At 43.6% G+C, this 13,918-nt stretch overlaps 1 protein-coding gene across 3 annotated transcripts; it reads right to left on the bottom strand.

The window, feature by feature from the left end:
- Positions 1–4,726: 4,726 nt before the first annotated feature.
- AAMDC (adipogenesis associated Mth938 domain containing) lies at positions 4,727–13,854 on the bottom strand. 3 transcript variants are annotated; one of them, XM_063394372.1, is made up of 5 exons: positions 13,701–13,854; positions 13,634–13,649; positions 10,120–10,270; positions 5,837–5,932; positions 4,806–5,088 (listed from the first exon to the last, which is right to left on the bottom strand). In XM_063394372.1, the coding sequence occupies exons 1-5, from the start codon at positions 13,837–13,839 to the stop codon at positions 4,948–4,950; spliced, it is 543 nt and encodes a 180-aa protein (XP_063250442.1). In that variant the 5' UTR covers positions 13,840–13,854; the 3' UTR covers positions 4,806–4,947. The 3 variants fall into 3 exon arrangements, with proteins under 3 accessions (XP_063250440.1, XP_063250441.1, XP_063250442.1); XM_063394370.1 differs by lacking the exon at positions 13,634–13,649 and having other exon boundaries at positions 4,727–5,081; positions 13,684–13,808; XM_063394371.1 differs by lacking the exons at positions 13,634–13,649; positions 13,701–13,854 and having other exon boundaries at positions 4,727–5,088; positions 10,120–10,292.
- Positions 13,855–13,918: the final 64 nt, after the last annotated feature.

The following is a 13,918-nucleotide window of genomic DNA, read 5'->3' as shown; positions in this document are numbered from 1 at the left end:
TCTGCAGTTGGCTTCTTTCCTGTAGATTTTTCTCTGATTCCTGGTTTGGATCATGGAAGAAATCACAGCTTCTTTCCTCCTTCAGTTTCACCTATGCAAGCAGATGACTAATTCATCATCTAATCTAAACCTTCCCTCTTTCAGATTAAAGCCCCTCCTGCCCTATCACTCCATGCCCTTGTCAAAAGTCCCCCTCCCGTTCTCTTGTAACCCCTTAAGGTACTAGGAGCTCTCAGGTTTCCCCAGAGCCTTCTCTTCTCCAGGCTGAACAACCCCAACTCTCTCAGCCTGCTTCCACAGCCCTTTCAGCATTTTCATGGTCTCCTCTGTACATGCTCCAGATGTTGACATCCGTATGTTGGGGGCCCCAGAGCTGGATCAGCAGTACAGGTGGGGTCTCACCAGAGCAGAGCAGAGGGGGTGAATCCCCTTCCTTTCCCTGCTGCCCAGATGCAGCCCAGAAAGGCAGCTGAGTCCTTTGGGCTGCCAGGCCACATTGTTGAGTCATGTTGAGCTGCTCACTCACCAACATCCCCAAGGTGTTGCCCCTCAGGGCAGCTCTCAATCCATTCTCCACTCAGCCTGTATATGTGTATGGGACTGGCCACTTCACACCATGCTCCAACATATGGGGAATTGGAAAAGAAATTTGTATAAAAAAAGCAAGGGTTATTGTAGTTATTGAAATCCAGATGTTGACTTTTTATTCCCATCCCCAGGTTTAAGACATTAAGATTTTTCTGCTCTCAGAAAACCAGAGTTGATGCTCTTTGTGTTGTCTCAGAGGTATTCATGCCATTCACCCCTTGTCCTTTAATTCTGGATAATTGTTGGGCTTCTGCACTGCAATAGTCTGTGAGATGATTGATCTCAGAATGAAAAGAAAAACAAAGGGCTCTAGTCACGCACAAAGATAATTTGCATCTTTCATCTCTGTTGAAGCGGGAACAGAGGACTTCAGATGACAGTCACCCAAGTATGGGGAGTTTCTGTTCTCTCAGATAGTTCCAAGTGTAGGAGCAGTGTGCCAGTATGGCTGCAGCCACAGGGAGACTGAGCAATCTACAAAGGAAGGGCAGATAATTTGCTAAGAACCAGCAATGTTCAAACACCCCTCACCTCTGCATTGTATCTCCTAGTTAGATGGAAGCAAGAGGGAAAAGAATCTGGCAGAGCAGGGAGAATGCTGACCTCACATAAAAGAGGGGTAGTTTAGTGGTTTGAAAATGTGTTGTCCTATTTACCGTTAACTTTCTGGATTTAATTTACATAAGGCATCTGTGTATGTGGAAAACCCAGCTTTGAATGTTTTAGTGGGAAATTCATATCCAGATTGGTGAAGTCCACTGAAATTCATTATTGGAAGTAAATAATTCAATACTGAGTCAAGTCATAAAACAATGCACAGTGTATTGGGAACAGTGTTGAAGCTTATGAGACATTAACTCAGACCTGGTGTGGCTTTCACCTGTCTTATTTTAAAAAGGACCAAAAAAAAAGTAAATCGGCAGGGACACTCACTGCAAAAAGTACAATGCAAGTTCTTGGGAAGATAGAAAAATGGAGGACTGCATGACATCACTGAATCATTTTGGTTGGAAAAGACCCCTAAGATCATGGAGTCTAACCATAAACCCAGCACTGCCACACCCACACTAAGCCATGGTCCCACGTGCCACGTCCACATGCCTTTCGAACACTGCCAGGGATGATGACTCCACGACATCCCTGGGTAGCCTGTTCTAAAGCCTAGCAACACTTTTGGGAAAGAGATTTTTTCCTAATATCCAATCTAAACCTCCTCTGGTGCAACTTGAGGCTGCTTCCTCTTGTCCTGCCACTTGTTACTGATACCTCCCTGGCTACAGTCTCCTTTCAGGGAGTTGTAGAGAGTGATAAGGTCCCTCCCGAGCCTCCTTTTCTCCAGGCTGCACACCCCCGCTCCCTCAGGGCGCTCCTCATCAGACTTGCACTCTCCACCATGCGGTACTGGTCATCTTGAGTTCAAGCTCACAGAGATGGATTTTCCTCTGGAGTCCTATCTTGCTTGTCTAAGTTATAATCCCTTTTTTTCATCTTATTTCACTGGCATCTTCCATTTTATTTTTAGTAACAGGCACTGGGAATGCAGGAAAGGCTGTCTTTTTACTTTACAGTTTGCTTATGTGTTATCGGTAGGACTTCAAAATATAAAGTTTTAAGGCTTGTGGATGCTGGGCTTTGCACAAATGCTGCCCAATATCCCTCAAAAATGCTGGTCATGTTGCATTTGGTGTCTGTGAGCCTTTTATGGCCTGTTTCTCCTGGCTGCCAGCTCACACATGCTGCTTCACAAAGATAAAGGCTGGGGACTGACCCACTCGGCGGCAGAGCAGCTGGGGTGGAATCTTCCTGGCTCCCAGCCCAGCCGCAGCTCGGCTTCAATTTCAGCGTCAGGGTGGGAGTTCACTGCCTACTGGGAGATCGTTTTCCTGGTGGGAGGCAGAGCAGTGGTGTATGCGAGAAATCCTGCCCTATAAAAGTGCATTCCCAGGATTTGGGCTATGAGCCCGTAATTTTAACAAATTATTTATGGCTCTAGCTGAAAGCAGCAATTTAACAAAGATACCAGTTTGAGCCCTGCTGGAATTTTTTGATGAATCAATCCCAGCTGCTTCCACCATCTAGCAAAGCAATTTCAGGCACCAAGAAGGAAATCGGGCTTTCAGTGACTGGAGCAGACCAAGTGGAACAGATGCTGTTGTGGGAACTGACAGTGCTGACTCAGGAAGCTGTGACGAGAGCAGCAAGAGAAGATGTGGATGGAAAAGACTTGCAGCAGATAATCTCCTTGTTGACACCAAAATTTTGTACTGGTGGTGGTGACACTTAGCAGTTTACCTTTAAAAAAAGAAATCCATTTCTTTGCACACTGCAGCTCCCCGTTCTGGAAGTGGAATCTTCTGCATCCTACCAGGTGCCAATCGAAGGGAAGAATTAAGAGGCTGCAACACAAAGCTGGGTAGGGTGCACCTCAGTCACCTGGCAATGCAAAACGGGCTCTGCTCCCTCCATGCCTTTTGGGAGGACAGATCGTGTGGCAGCAGCAGTGTGAGGAGCCCACAGCATTTGTCTCAACTGCAGGACCTGAGCTAGGCAATGTTGGTGAATGTGGCATCACCATTAATGTGCCCCATTAACATGAAAACGTGTTACAAAAGAAAAAAAAAAAGTAAAAAACAGACCTGGAGGAGAAAGATAAGGTGTTTGCTCAACTTCTCCTAACAGTGTAATGTGCGTGGTTCCATTTTTTTTAAGTACTGCAGTGTCCTCTCAGCCAAAGCATTTCAAAGCCTTTTCCCATTTAAGGCTGCCTTAAGGCCCAGGAGCTCATAAAATAACACAAAAACATGACCACGATCAAGAGAGTCAAACCACCTTCACTACCAGATAACATTCAGTGCAAAAAGTCTCCACACTCTGCGGGCTGGCAGGAACTCGTTCTGCTGGCATTCCCTTGGGATGACCACACTCTTCTGGGTCAGTAGTTCACCTTCTCCTTCACAGCAGGCAAGTTATGCAGAAAAATGTCACAGCAGCTACAATGAGCATTACACCAGCTGCTGTGTCAGACAACACAGATGCAGCTGGAAAGGCAGTTCCTGCTGCGTTATGTAAGATTCTGCCTCAAATGGAGCCACACTAACAGAAAACATTGCTGTAATTAGCAGACTCCAAGATAAAACTTTCAAGTACTCGCTTTCCCTTTGCTTTTACACCACTTTGTATTTTATCAGATAAAAGGCTCTAAATGATTACTAGAGGAAATAGCAGAAAAAGAACATAGTATTTTGTGCGTCTTGGGAAAGTTATTGTGCTCTCCTATCAATTTAAGCCTTTCTACTACTGCTTGGATAGCTCCAAGTGCCTCAGGGCTTTTTCAGCTTCATCTTGGAACTTGTATTAATACACACAATTAATATGCACAGAGCAAGAAATGGTGAGCCTGGTGGGAAAAAAATCTACAGCAGGTAACTTGTAACTGGCAATATTGGTAGAAGCCCACCAAGAGAACTGTTTAAATCTTCAGTGTAATCATGTTTGTTGGCACAACATTTAAATCATCAGATAATGATGACCACTAACAATTCTCACATGCATCCCCAGCTTGCCAGCAGTACCTTGCTAGCAACAATTCAGATTTCCTAAAGATCAATGTTTTATGCTGCAAACTCTAGTTTTGTAACACACCTTTCTCACGATTTTAGGCATGTAGGAACTTCTGAACAGATAAGTATTAGACAATTCAATCCTCAGTTTTAATAAGAAAATTCTTTACGGCCCAGGTTTTATGTTTATTGCCTGTTGACATTTTTCCCCTTTTCCAGGCTCGATGAAAAATTTACAAGTGCTCTATTATGTGGTATTCATAAATTGGTAAATACCCTGACTGAAGTCACCTGCAGTAGGTAAAGTTTTATGTTCTGGGTTTGCTTTTTAATTTATTTTATTTTTAACTTATTTTTCCAGTGGTGGTAAAGTGCTTCTTTACCACCACTTCGTATCTACCATTTGATTGCATTCATCAGCTATTTTATGGCTGCATTCCAGTAGCCAGCAATGTGATTTAGGGCCATTTTCTAATAAAAGTATTCAAAACATATTCTTCTGATTTAGTCAACAGGTGAAAAGTTAAGTAACAAGACTATGGACAGCCTTCAGAGGAAAATTAGGTCAACCTCAACAATACATGGAAACGATTCTGTAATGAAACAATTCAATTACATTAACAGCCCCGCCTTTTGAGAGCTCTCGATTTTGTTTAAATCCTGAAGTGATCAACTGTCCTTGCATTTTAGATTGTCCGTGCACCGATGCCTTGGCAGGCAGTTCACGCTCTGCCGAGTGCGATGGGATCCGGCAGAGGTGTGTCCGTGCCCCGGCTGCGGGAGGCGGGGCGGGCGCGCTTCAGCAGGTGGAGTGGAAGAGGCCGCCCACCCTGACCCCCCGCGCAGCCAGGGCGTTGTACTCCGCCACGGCCTTCTCCGTCTGCAGCACCAGCACGTCAACCCCGCTCTTCTGCAGATAGTCCACAGTGGATGCTGGCACCTCGCAAGAGAAAAGGAAATCACAAAAGCAAGTTTCTTTGCAAATTCTTTTCCCCTTAAACTGTAAGACTTGTAGAAAACCAGGTACTAATGCCATTTGTTAAGCATGACTTAAGTAACTGCCAGTAGCCAAAATGCTAATACTCAGTTCTAAGATTGATTTAATTTTCTTTTCTTCAATAAAGCCACTTTTAAACACACACTTCCCCTATCTCCTTAGCACACTAAAATGCAGTCCTCTCTTACAAATATAAATAGAACTGGAACTAAAAGAATGTTATCTAAATAAGGTGTTCATTGCACCAGAAAGCTAAAGACTTGCTTCTCACCAAGTAAAGCTCAGCACTTCTGATCTGAGCTTTCTCTAGCTAGTTTATCTGCTGAAATGACACCCTGGCAACACTTGTGACAAGAATGCTTAATTACCAAAGTATCTCCAGCAGGCTAGAGAGCCAGGGATAACCTATTGCAAGAGGAGGGGCCTAGCGACATTCTGAAAAGTCCTCCTTGTTTCAGTTGCTCCTGTAGCAGAACAGAAACCTGTTTGCTGCTTGACATCCACACTAATACAGGGGAGCTCAAATGATGTTTCTTTCAGGACCAGAGGGACCCCTGGCAGGAGCTCATTCACACTGATCCTCAGTTTTTTCCCTCTCAGTGAAGCATCATCGATTAATTTTTTTTCCTCCTAATCAGAGGGGGAGTGAAAACAGAGTTCTCTTTATGCTTGTCACAGAACAAAAACCTACCTGCAAAGCCTCGCTCATGCCACGACCAATCACCACGGTTTCAACTCCCTTCTTGACGACTTCTTCAAGGTCAGCTGGCTGCACTCCTGGAGAATGCTAAGTGTCAGGGAAGGAAAATAATAGTCTGTGTACTGACAGCATCAGCCAGGAAAGCTGTGTCTGTGTGTCCTGAACACAGAGCAGCAGCAGGGTAAATTAGCAGAACCAAAACGTAACACAACCCTCTTCTGTACATACTCACAGTAGAGAACATTAGAAACTGAAAAAGGTATTTAATATGCAGATGAAGGATGATAAGTAATTGATTGATGGCAAGATTATAATTCCTTATTAAACCGTCAAAACCAAAAAGATGCATTACACATTTCTAAAACATTTATGTCTAACTTTGGCATTTTATAAATATTAACGGTTAAAGTGAAACCAATAAATTGCAACAATACTGCTGTTTGGTTTCAAAATAAAATCTACTTGTAAGAAAGATCATTGCAAGCCAAAGCTTACTCACTTTAAATACAAAGAGCTCCTCAGACAATTAAAACTATTAAATAATTTTCTTGTTTACTTTGCAAATCTCACCAAAGAGAACTGAAATGTATTGGGTAGCTCCATTGCAGTTCCACAGCTTCTATTTCTGCACTATTCTTTCTTTTGAGAAAAGAATATTTGAAACCAAACTCCTCAAATAAAGAAGGAACTTTCACAGCACATTAACAGAGGTTTTAAAAAGTACACCCATTTACTGCTATTATGCTTTAAACATATGAATGCATAAACCACACCTATAATGTTATAAACATTATGATGTTACACTAATTCTCCTCCTGGATTCATTTTCCATGTATCTCCATGTGGTCAAGAGTAAGATACTGGACATCCTGTGGCTACAATTTGGCCACTCTTTGGTGTGCATTTTTATTTTTAAAACATAAATATTATTTGTTTCCCCTCCCTTTTTTTTAAGTAGAATTCTGAAGTTCTCAAGTTTTCTAGAGGTCTGAGTTTCTCACTTGAAGTAGGTAATGCCATGGTGGACTCATGGAGAATGGAGCAAGTAAGACTTTTCAAGCTGAAACAAACACATGAGCTCCTAAAGTTGCAGGTGAAAAAAGCCTTCCATGGTAGAGTGCCACTTCCAATGAGTGACTAAAACTTTAAGAAAGTCTTTAGCATGGTTGATGTCTGGAATTTCAGTACCAGAGATGATTCATCTTTATGGTTCTCCAAATTCACAGAATCACCTCAAGCTTGAAGTGATCCATAAGGATCATTCACAGGACTATCTTAAGCTAAACCATGGCTTAAGAGCATCATCCGGATGCTCCTGGAACTCTGACAAGCTTGCTCTGTGACCACTTCCCTGGAGAGCCTGTTCCAGAGCCCAAGCACCCTTTGGGTGAGAGGCCTTTTCTAACACCCCACCTGAATGTCCCCTTGCAGCTTGACTGCATTTCCATGGGCCCCACTGCAGGTCACCAGAGAGGAGATCAGATCAGCGCCTTCCCTGCACTGCCCCACCTCTGGAAAGTATAGGTGGCGATGAGGTCACCCCTCAGCCTCCTCTTCTCCAAGATGAACAAGCCAAACGACCTCAGCTCCTCATAAGCCTTGCCCTCGAGGCCTTTCAGCATCTTCACCACCCTCCTTGGAACACAGTCTACCAGTCTGATGTCCTCCTTGTGCCGAGGTGCCCAAAACTGCACCAGAGCTTGGGGGTGGCTGCTCCAGTGCAGAGCAGAGCGGGACAAGCATCTGCCCCGGCTGTGCTGTGCTTGACACACTCCAGGACGTGTCAGGCCCTTTGGGCTGCCACGACCAAAGGCTGTGTTCCCCTTAGTCCATTTACACTCCATATCCACACCTGGAATGCAGAAGTCACTTGAATAGGCAGAGCTTTCTCCGACCAAATCACTCCAGTAGTTGTTTATGACAGAATAGGCAATGCTTTTCCTTTGGGGTTTTTTAAGTAGACTCAAAACTTAGACAACAAGAATTGGTATGTTTTACTGCAATTATGATAATTAGAAGTCTGGGGAGAGTTTGCTGTCACGTGAGAAGCACTCCTGAGACATTAAAGCCATGGAACAAAAGGATTTTCTTTGGTTACACAAGACACTTTGATGCTAGCAAGAAACTAGTGTTACTAAAAGAAACATGTAACATGATGAAATAACTGTATCATTGTTGATTTGACAGCAGATTTTCTTGCCTGTTCTGTTCTCTGGCCTTAATTTCAGCAATATCTACTTATTTTCTCCTGCCATTAGCAGATGGCACTGAAATGCAGCCGGCCAGGGAGAGAGGGTACCATTCATCCCCAAGGGTTAAGGCCACAACAACTGTTAGTGCTCAGTTTTAGAACCTTGCAGGGCCAGTTATACAATTTTCCTGATGAAAGAATGCTCCACTAGACAGCAGTGTGACAGCAGAGGAGGGAAGGAAACAATTTATTTCCAACTGGAGTGTAGGACATGACCAGCACTGCTTGTTTTCTACACTTCAGTTCCAGCTACCTCCAGGAAAAACATGCTCAAGGAAAGTAGGTAAACTGTAGTTCATCATTTAAAAAATGGGCAGAAAATGCAGCTGTTGAATCTGACTGTTTCCAGTGTGTACAAAATTAAATTTTTTATAGATCTTCTCAGTGTTGGAGATGCAGTCTACAAAAAGCTTAGTTCTATTCTTAATATTTGTTGTTTTCTATTTATTTTGAAATGTGCATGTAAAGCACAAAAACAATATTGCCAAACAAGCAGACAGCAACTCTCACCACAAAACCCAGCCCTTTAAACAGCCAGTGAAAACTTATTTTTTTATAACCAGGCCATAAATGAAATACATTTTAAAAGGTTACGTACTTACATACACAGCTACCTTTTCCTCTGCAAGGTGCAGATATCTTTGCATGACAGCAGCACCTTTCTCTTGGTGTTATATATTCTGCATAAACTGAACCCTGACAGGTTAAAAAAGTTCTATTCTCCCAAAGATTACAGATGAAGTTGCAAACCCAAATGCTCTATGTGGGCCTGATATTTCTGAAGCCTGAGAATTGCTAGTTTTTCCAAGGGAAACTTTTCAACAGTTTTTCCTTTCCCAAACAAATTTGTGTAAATAACTATTCTTCCCATAACATTTCTAAGTAAACAATATTCCTCTCCCATAATAACCTCTCTCCCAGGTGTTGTTTGTGTTACTTAACCAATGGAGAGAGGTGTCCATCCCATGGACCAATAATGTGCCTTTTTAGTGCAGTGTGTTATAAAAGGGCTGAATGAATTGTAAATGAAGCCTTCTGATTCTCTTCTGCCTTCTGACTAGAGTCAAGCATTTTTATTTTGTGTCCAATAGCGACAGCTCTGCATTTCAGTTCTGTCAAAAGGAATCCAACAGAGCTGCATCCTCGGCATGGATGCAGCTGCAGGTGCTGGGCCTGGTCAGTACATTGTTATTTTGTGCTTTAACTTCTGATTTGAAAGTGGAACTTTTTTTCCCTAGCCAATTATCTATTCCAGTGCAAGTCCTAATGTAGGGAGAATTATCAACATCAATTTCCTAATGCAATATATGCTATACTGCTTCTAAATCTGAAACATCAATATTGCTCCATGTACTTTCATCCAATTCTGATTGCATTTACAGATAAACCTTAAAAATTATGAGGGCAAGCACTTAGTATATAGCTACCAAGAGAAGTCACTGTGTGATTAGCCAGACAGTGAGCTTTTCACAGAGAAAATAGTGCATGAGACACTGTATCTGCCTATTTTTCCTCTGAAATATGTACAAGGGACCCCAAGGAAAAGGATATAAACTAAGCCACATGCAATGTTGTCTTGCAAACATGCAAGATCCATTACTGTCTATTTTTTTTTTTTTTAACTTTTCATTATTTCTTTTCCTATGTCATTTAAGATAACTTTTGTTTAGACAGTCTGAAGAGAGATTGTTACTAGCATCTTATGACAATTGCACTCTTAAGCAGATGAGGAATATTGTTTGAGAGCTCTAAGGTGTGTGAGAGTTGTCTGGTCAGGGTGGCTGTCAGAACTCATAGCAACAGTTGCTGTATCCTTTTGTGTGTAGGATGTTGTGGGACTGCAGCCCTCTGATCCCTCCACAAAGTCACCTCCAAAACATACACTCAGTTCTTCCCAGGAAAATCTAATGGCCAGATGAAAGAGAAAGGCAGCTCACTGAATTTCTGGCTGGAACTTGGACCCTGTTCTCTGGCCCATGCTCAGAGTCCTATTGTAAATGCAGGGTAGTAACAGCAAACTTACATTAGTCCCGGTTTCTCGCCAATCCCACGTGCGGCTTCCTCCCGGCCACACTTTGCAGTCCTTGTATGTTGTAGAGCAGCCCTTCACCTTCATCTGACCCCAAGAAAGGGAAGCTATTTCAGGGGAAGACATCACAAAGTTGAACCGAAGTCTGGAAAAAGGACATTTAATACTTAACATCAGGCCAACATATGCAGCACGTTAATAAAAATGGAAAATTCTGTCCTCACCCCGAGGAGCTAGGAAGGAAATGCTATTACTGACTTTAGCCACGTGGTTTTGTGACAACAGACTTGAACTGAGGATCAGCAGATTTGTTGAATTACCAGTCCTCTTGGGGATTTTGTGCAGGATTTTGGGCAAATCATTTTACGCGCTAAATCTGTTCAAGTATTGGATGTTCAACTTTTAAAACTATCAACAGGGATCAGGTCCCAGAATATCCTCTCACATCTGGGGTTTAATCTTCTCCCTAAAATGAACAATGAGGATTATAATAATTTCCTAAAATATCAGAAATCTGCACTATTTCTTTGGCCACTTTCTTCTTTTACCCTTTAAGTGGTAAATGAGGTTAAAAGGAAATGCCAAACAAACCCAACAGTAAAGCCATGAATCAAAGAGTGTCACTGTCGAATTGCTATAGAAAACAAGGCTTTCAGAGATGTAAAAGGGTCGAGCCTGTCCTCAGACACTGCTCACAGAGACCAAGCCTCCCAAGATAATTATACATCCAAATAAGAACTTGTCTAATTGTTTGACCTCCATCTTCATTGTTTCAACTTAAATCCATTTTTTCTAATCCTTTCTGTTGGGGACAAGTAGAACAGCTTAATCTTTGTCTTTTTCACCATTTTTTTGTTGTTTTCTTGAGGATTTCACTCAGTATTTTTCTTTTATTTCATTTAGATTAAATAAACATCTATTCAGTCATGTTTGTTAGGTCTCTGCTTATTTTCTCCGTTTTTCCTTTGGCAGCCAACCACTGGGACACATCTTCCTTTGATGTCTGTTGCCTAGAACTTGACAGAGCCTTATCAGTTCCGCTGTAGCCCAAGTGCTTTTTGGTGTCTGCCACAGGGATGGTGGGATCTGCTTCCCAATCAGGGCACTGGCAGGGCAGGGGCTCTGCCTCACAAGGCACCGTGTCAGCTCCCCATGGAAGCTTTCCCCTCCTCACAGTCCCCCAGGTACTGCAGTCTGATTGCTCAGTGATTCTGGCAGTGAATGGAAAGAGAGGAATCACAGGGGGATGATACCCTGGGAATGCTTTGGACTAGCATGGCAGCTCACAGCCATGTCTCCAGGGCAGAGTCACCTTTCTGCCCATCCAATTCCACATTTTGAAGAAAACTTGACGTTTCTCCTGTAAAAAGAGGTCCACTTCTGCCTGATCCATAAAATCTCTGTGGCAGATCCTTCAAGATACACAGATTCTCATCCTTTATTTTTTAATTGTTAACAGTCACCAGGAATTGAATTGTTTAAATTCATTTTATGAACCCTGGCAGCACAGATTAAAGGCAGTGCCCTCGCAGAAGATAAATCTTTGGATGATCACACTTCCAGTCCTCCTGGAGGCCTCCCTTCCTGTCTTGCACGTGCTACAGAAGATGCAGCACTGCCAGACAGGATGTGCTCTCTTTGCATTGCCAGAAGCAGATCTCAGTATCCTGCCTAAAGCCTTGCATGAAGGAAAAAAACACAGGACTGAGTTTGCCAGAGGTGCTTCTCACATAGAATAGTGGGGCAATTCTTTTCCTTCTCACTCCTGTGTGGTTAGTGGCACATGTGTCCTGTCAAACAGGAAGTGAGGCAAGCAGGTAGAGGGGACTCAAACTTGCTTGGATTCATATGTTCTAGATTCTCTCATCACACATCCATGATGCAATGGATTCAAACAAAGATTTGTAAGATTATTTTTCTAAAGGTCTGCCTGAAGGGAGATTCTAGCTGAAGAAATAACCAGCTGTAGTCCCAACAGAATGAAATCAAAGAGTATGGGCTGAATAAAGTACCCAGAATGAAGAACTCTGAAGAATGAAAATAATTTTTGCCTGAGCTACTTTTCAGATGAAATGGTAGAATTAGACCTGGAGGTTAGACAGGGGTGAATGAACAATAAAATTATCAGGAATATCACCCTCCCCAATCCAAACAGTATCACAAAGCTGGAATTGTGCAATCAAACAAGCATAAACTGCTGCTATCTTTTCCAAACAGCATAAAAATAAGTCAATAGCAGAAATGAAGAAAAAAAACTTACAAGGCACAAATAAAATTGTCCATCTAAAACTATTTCCTATAATACCGCCAGTGATTATCAGTAAGGCAGGCCACTTGAATAAATAAGAATGTCTTGAGTAAGAATGAACTCGTTGACAGAAACTTTGGGCATCCTTTGATATGGTGCGTGGTCCAGTCACTGAGCAAGAAAATAGTTCTTGAACAACTTCTTTTTTAAATTATTCACTGTGAGAAATGTAAATTATCAAAATATACAGTAACACTTAAGATCAAAAAAGACCTTAAATTAAATTACTTGCAAGTACAAACTAAATTAGCAACTTCTGCAAACTACAGTAGTCCAAACACAAAGAGACAAGGCGCAGAAATGGCTCAGGACTCTACAAGCAAAGTTATGAGAGTTTAAAAACATCAGAAATAAAGGAAGCAGAACTTAAAAGGAGGCAAAATGCACGTCTATGCCAGGAGACTGTACTGAGGGAGAGAAATGAAGTGGTGAATAAGGATGGCAGAAGATAAAAGTAGCTGAGAAGGAAGAGGAAGAAAGCTGAGATTGCAGTTGGGAAAGCTGGTGGACTTTAAGATTGCCAGCACACCTTTCCTCTGTGGAGGTAATCGGCATCAAATGGAATAGAAGGGGTGAACAAGAACGGTGCACCAGATAACATTTTATTGAGATGCCGCAGAAGGAAAAAAAAAATCCAAGGGGCAACCAGAGACTGAAGAGGATACAAGGGGAAGAGTAAATTGGTGTAGGTGAAGTTTGGGGCAGAACAAATTCCTGTAAGGTGTCAGAAGACAACGTGCTTCTCTAGCGCTGCATCGGAGCAGGGTCAGGAGGCGGGCGACTTCCCATTCCAGGGAATACAAAAGCCAGAGGAAGGTCAAGATTGAAAACTGACAGCAGCAAGGCAAATAGAAAGGACGGGAGAAGTTTAGATCAACTGTGTAGGGCGGGGGAAGGTGTCAAGTTCACGAAGGGCAGGAACACACTTTGGGAATTCGGCAATTCCATTTCGCTGGAGAACCTTCTGACAGCAGTTAACAGGGGAGGTCACGGGGATCTGGTATTAAGAGAAGAGGGGGGACAGCACTTTGTGAATACAGCGGAGAGAAGCAAGGAGACAAGGACAGAGAACCCCGAGAAGTACCGCGGGGGGGTGAAGGGAGGGAGTTGGGAAGGGAAGGTGCAGTTCAGGATCCCCCCGGAGCACGGCCAGGCGTGGCGGGGCACAAGGACCGGGACTGCCACCGGCGTTGGCCCCACCCTCCCGCCCGCTCCCCTCACGCCCAGGGTCCGTCACGCGCCGCACTCACCGCCCCGCGCGCGCGACCCCCGCTGCCCCGCCAGGCTCCGCCTCCGCCCGGCCCCGCGCGGAGGGGGCGGGGCCTCTGCGCTGCCACTCTCATTGGGCAGAGCTCCCTGCCGGCCCCGCCCTTCGCTCTTTCCGATTGGTCGGTCCGTGGGTCCATCCCCGCCCCTGCCCCGCCTTGTTTTCGTTCCCCCTCGCCGCGCGCGGCGGAGGGGAGCCGGCTCGAGCCGCTCTGGCCG

This window comes from Prinia subflava, chromosome 3, assembly GCF_021018805.1.
Source record: "Prinia subflava isolate CZ2003 ecotype Zambia chromosome 3, Cam_Psub_1.2, whole genome shotgun sequence".
Taxonomy (NCBI): domain Eukaryota; kingdom Metazoa; phylum Chordata; class Aves; order Passeriformes; family Cisticolidae; genus Prinia; species Prinia subflava.
This window is presented reverse-complemented; position numbering and strand designations above follow the sequence as displayed.

What these genes read in the sequence shown, in the direction of transcription:
- AAMDC (XM_063394372.1), bottom strand. Translation starts at nt 13,839, where the DNA reads ATGGACCCACGGACCGACCAATCGGAAAGAGCGAAGGGCGGGGCCGGC. An exon ending in GGCGAGAAACCGGGACTAAT is followed by an intron (nt 5,933 to 10,119) that starts GTAAGTTTGCTG and finishes CCTGACACTTAG; the next exon opens with CATTCTCCAGGAGTGCAGCC. An exon ending in GCATGAGCGAGGCTTTGCAG is followed by an intron (nt 5,089 to 5,836) that starts GTAGGTTTTTGT and finishes TTCTCTTGCGAG; the next exon opens with GTGCCAGCATCCACTGTGGA.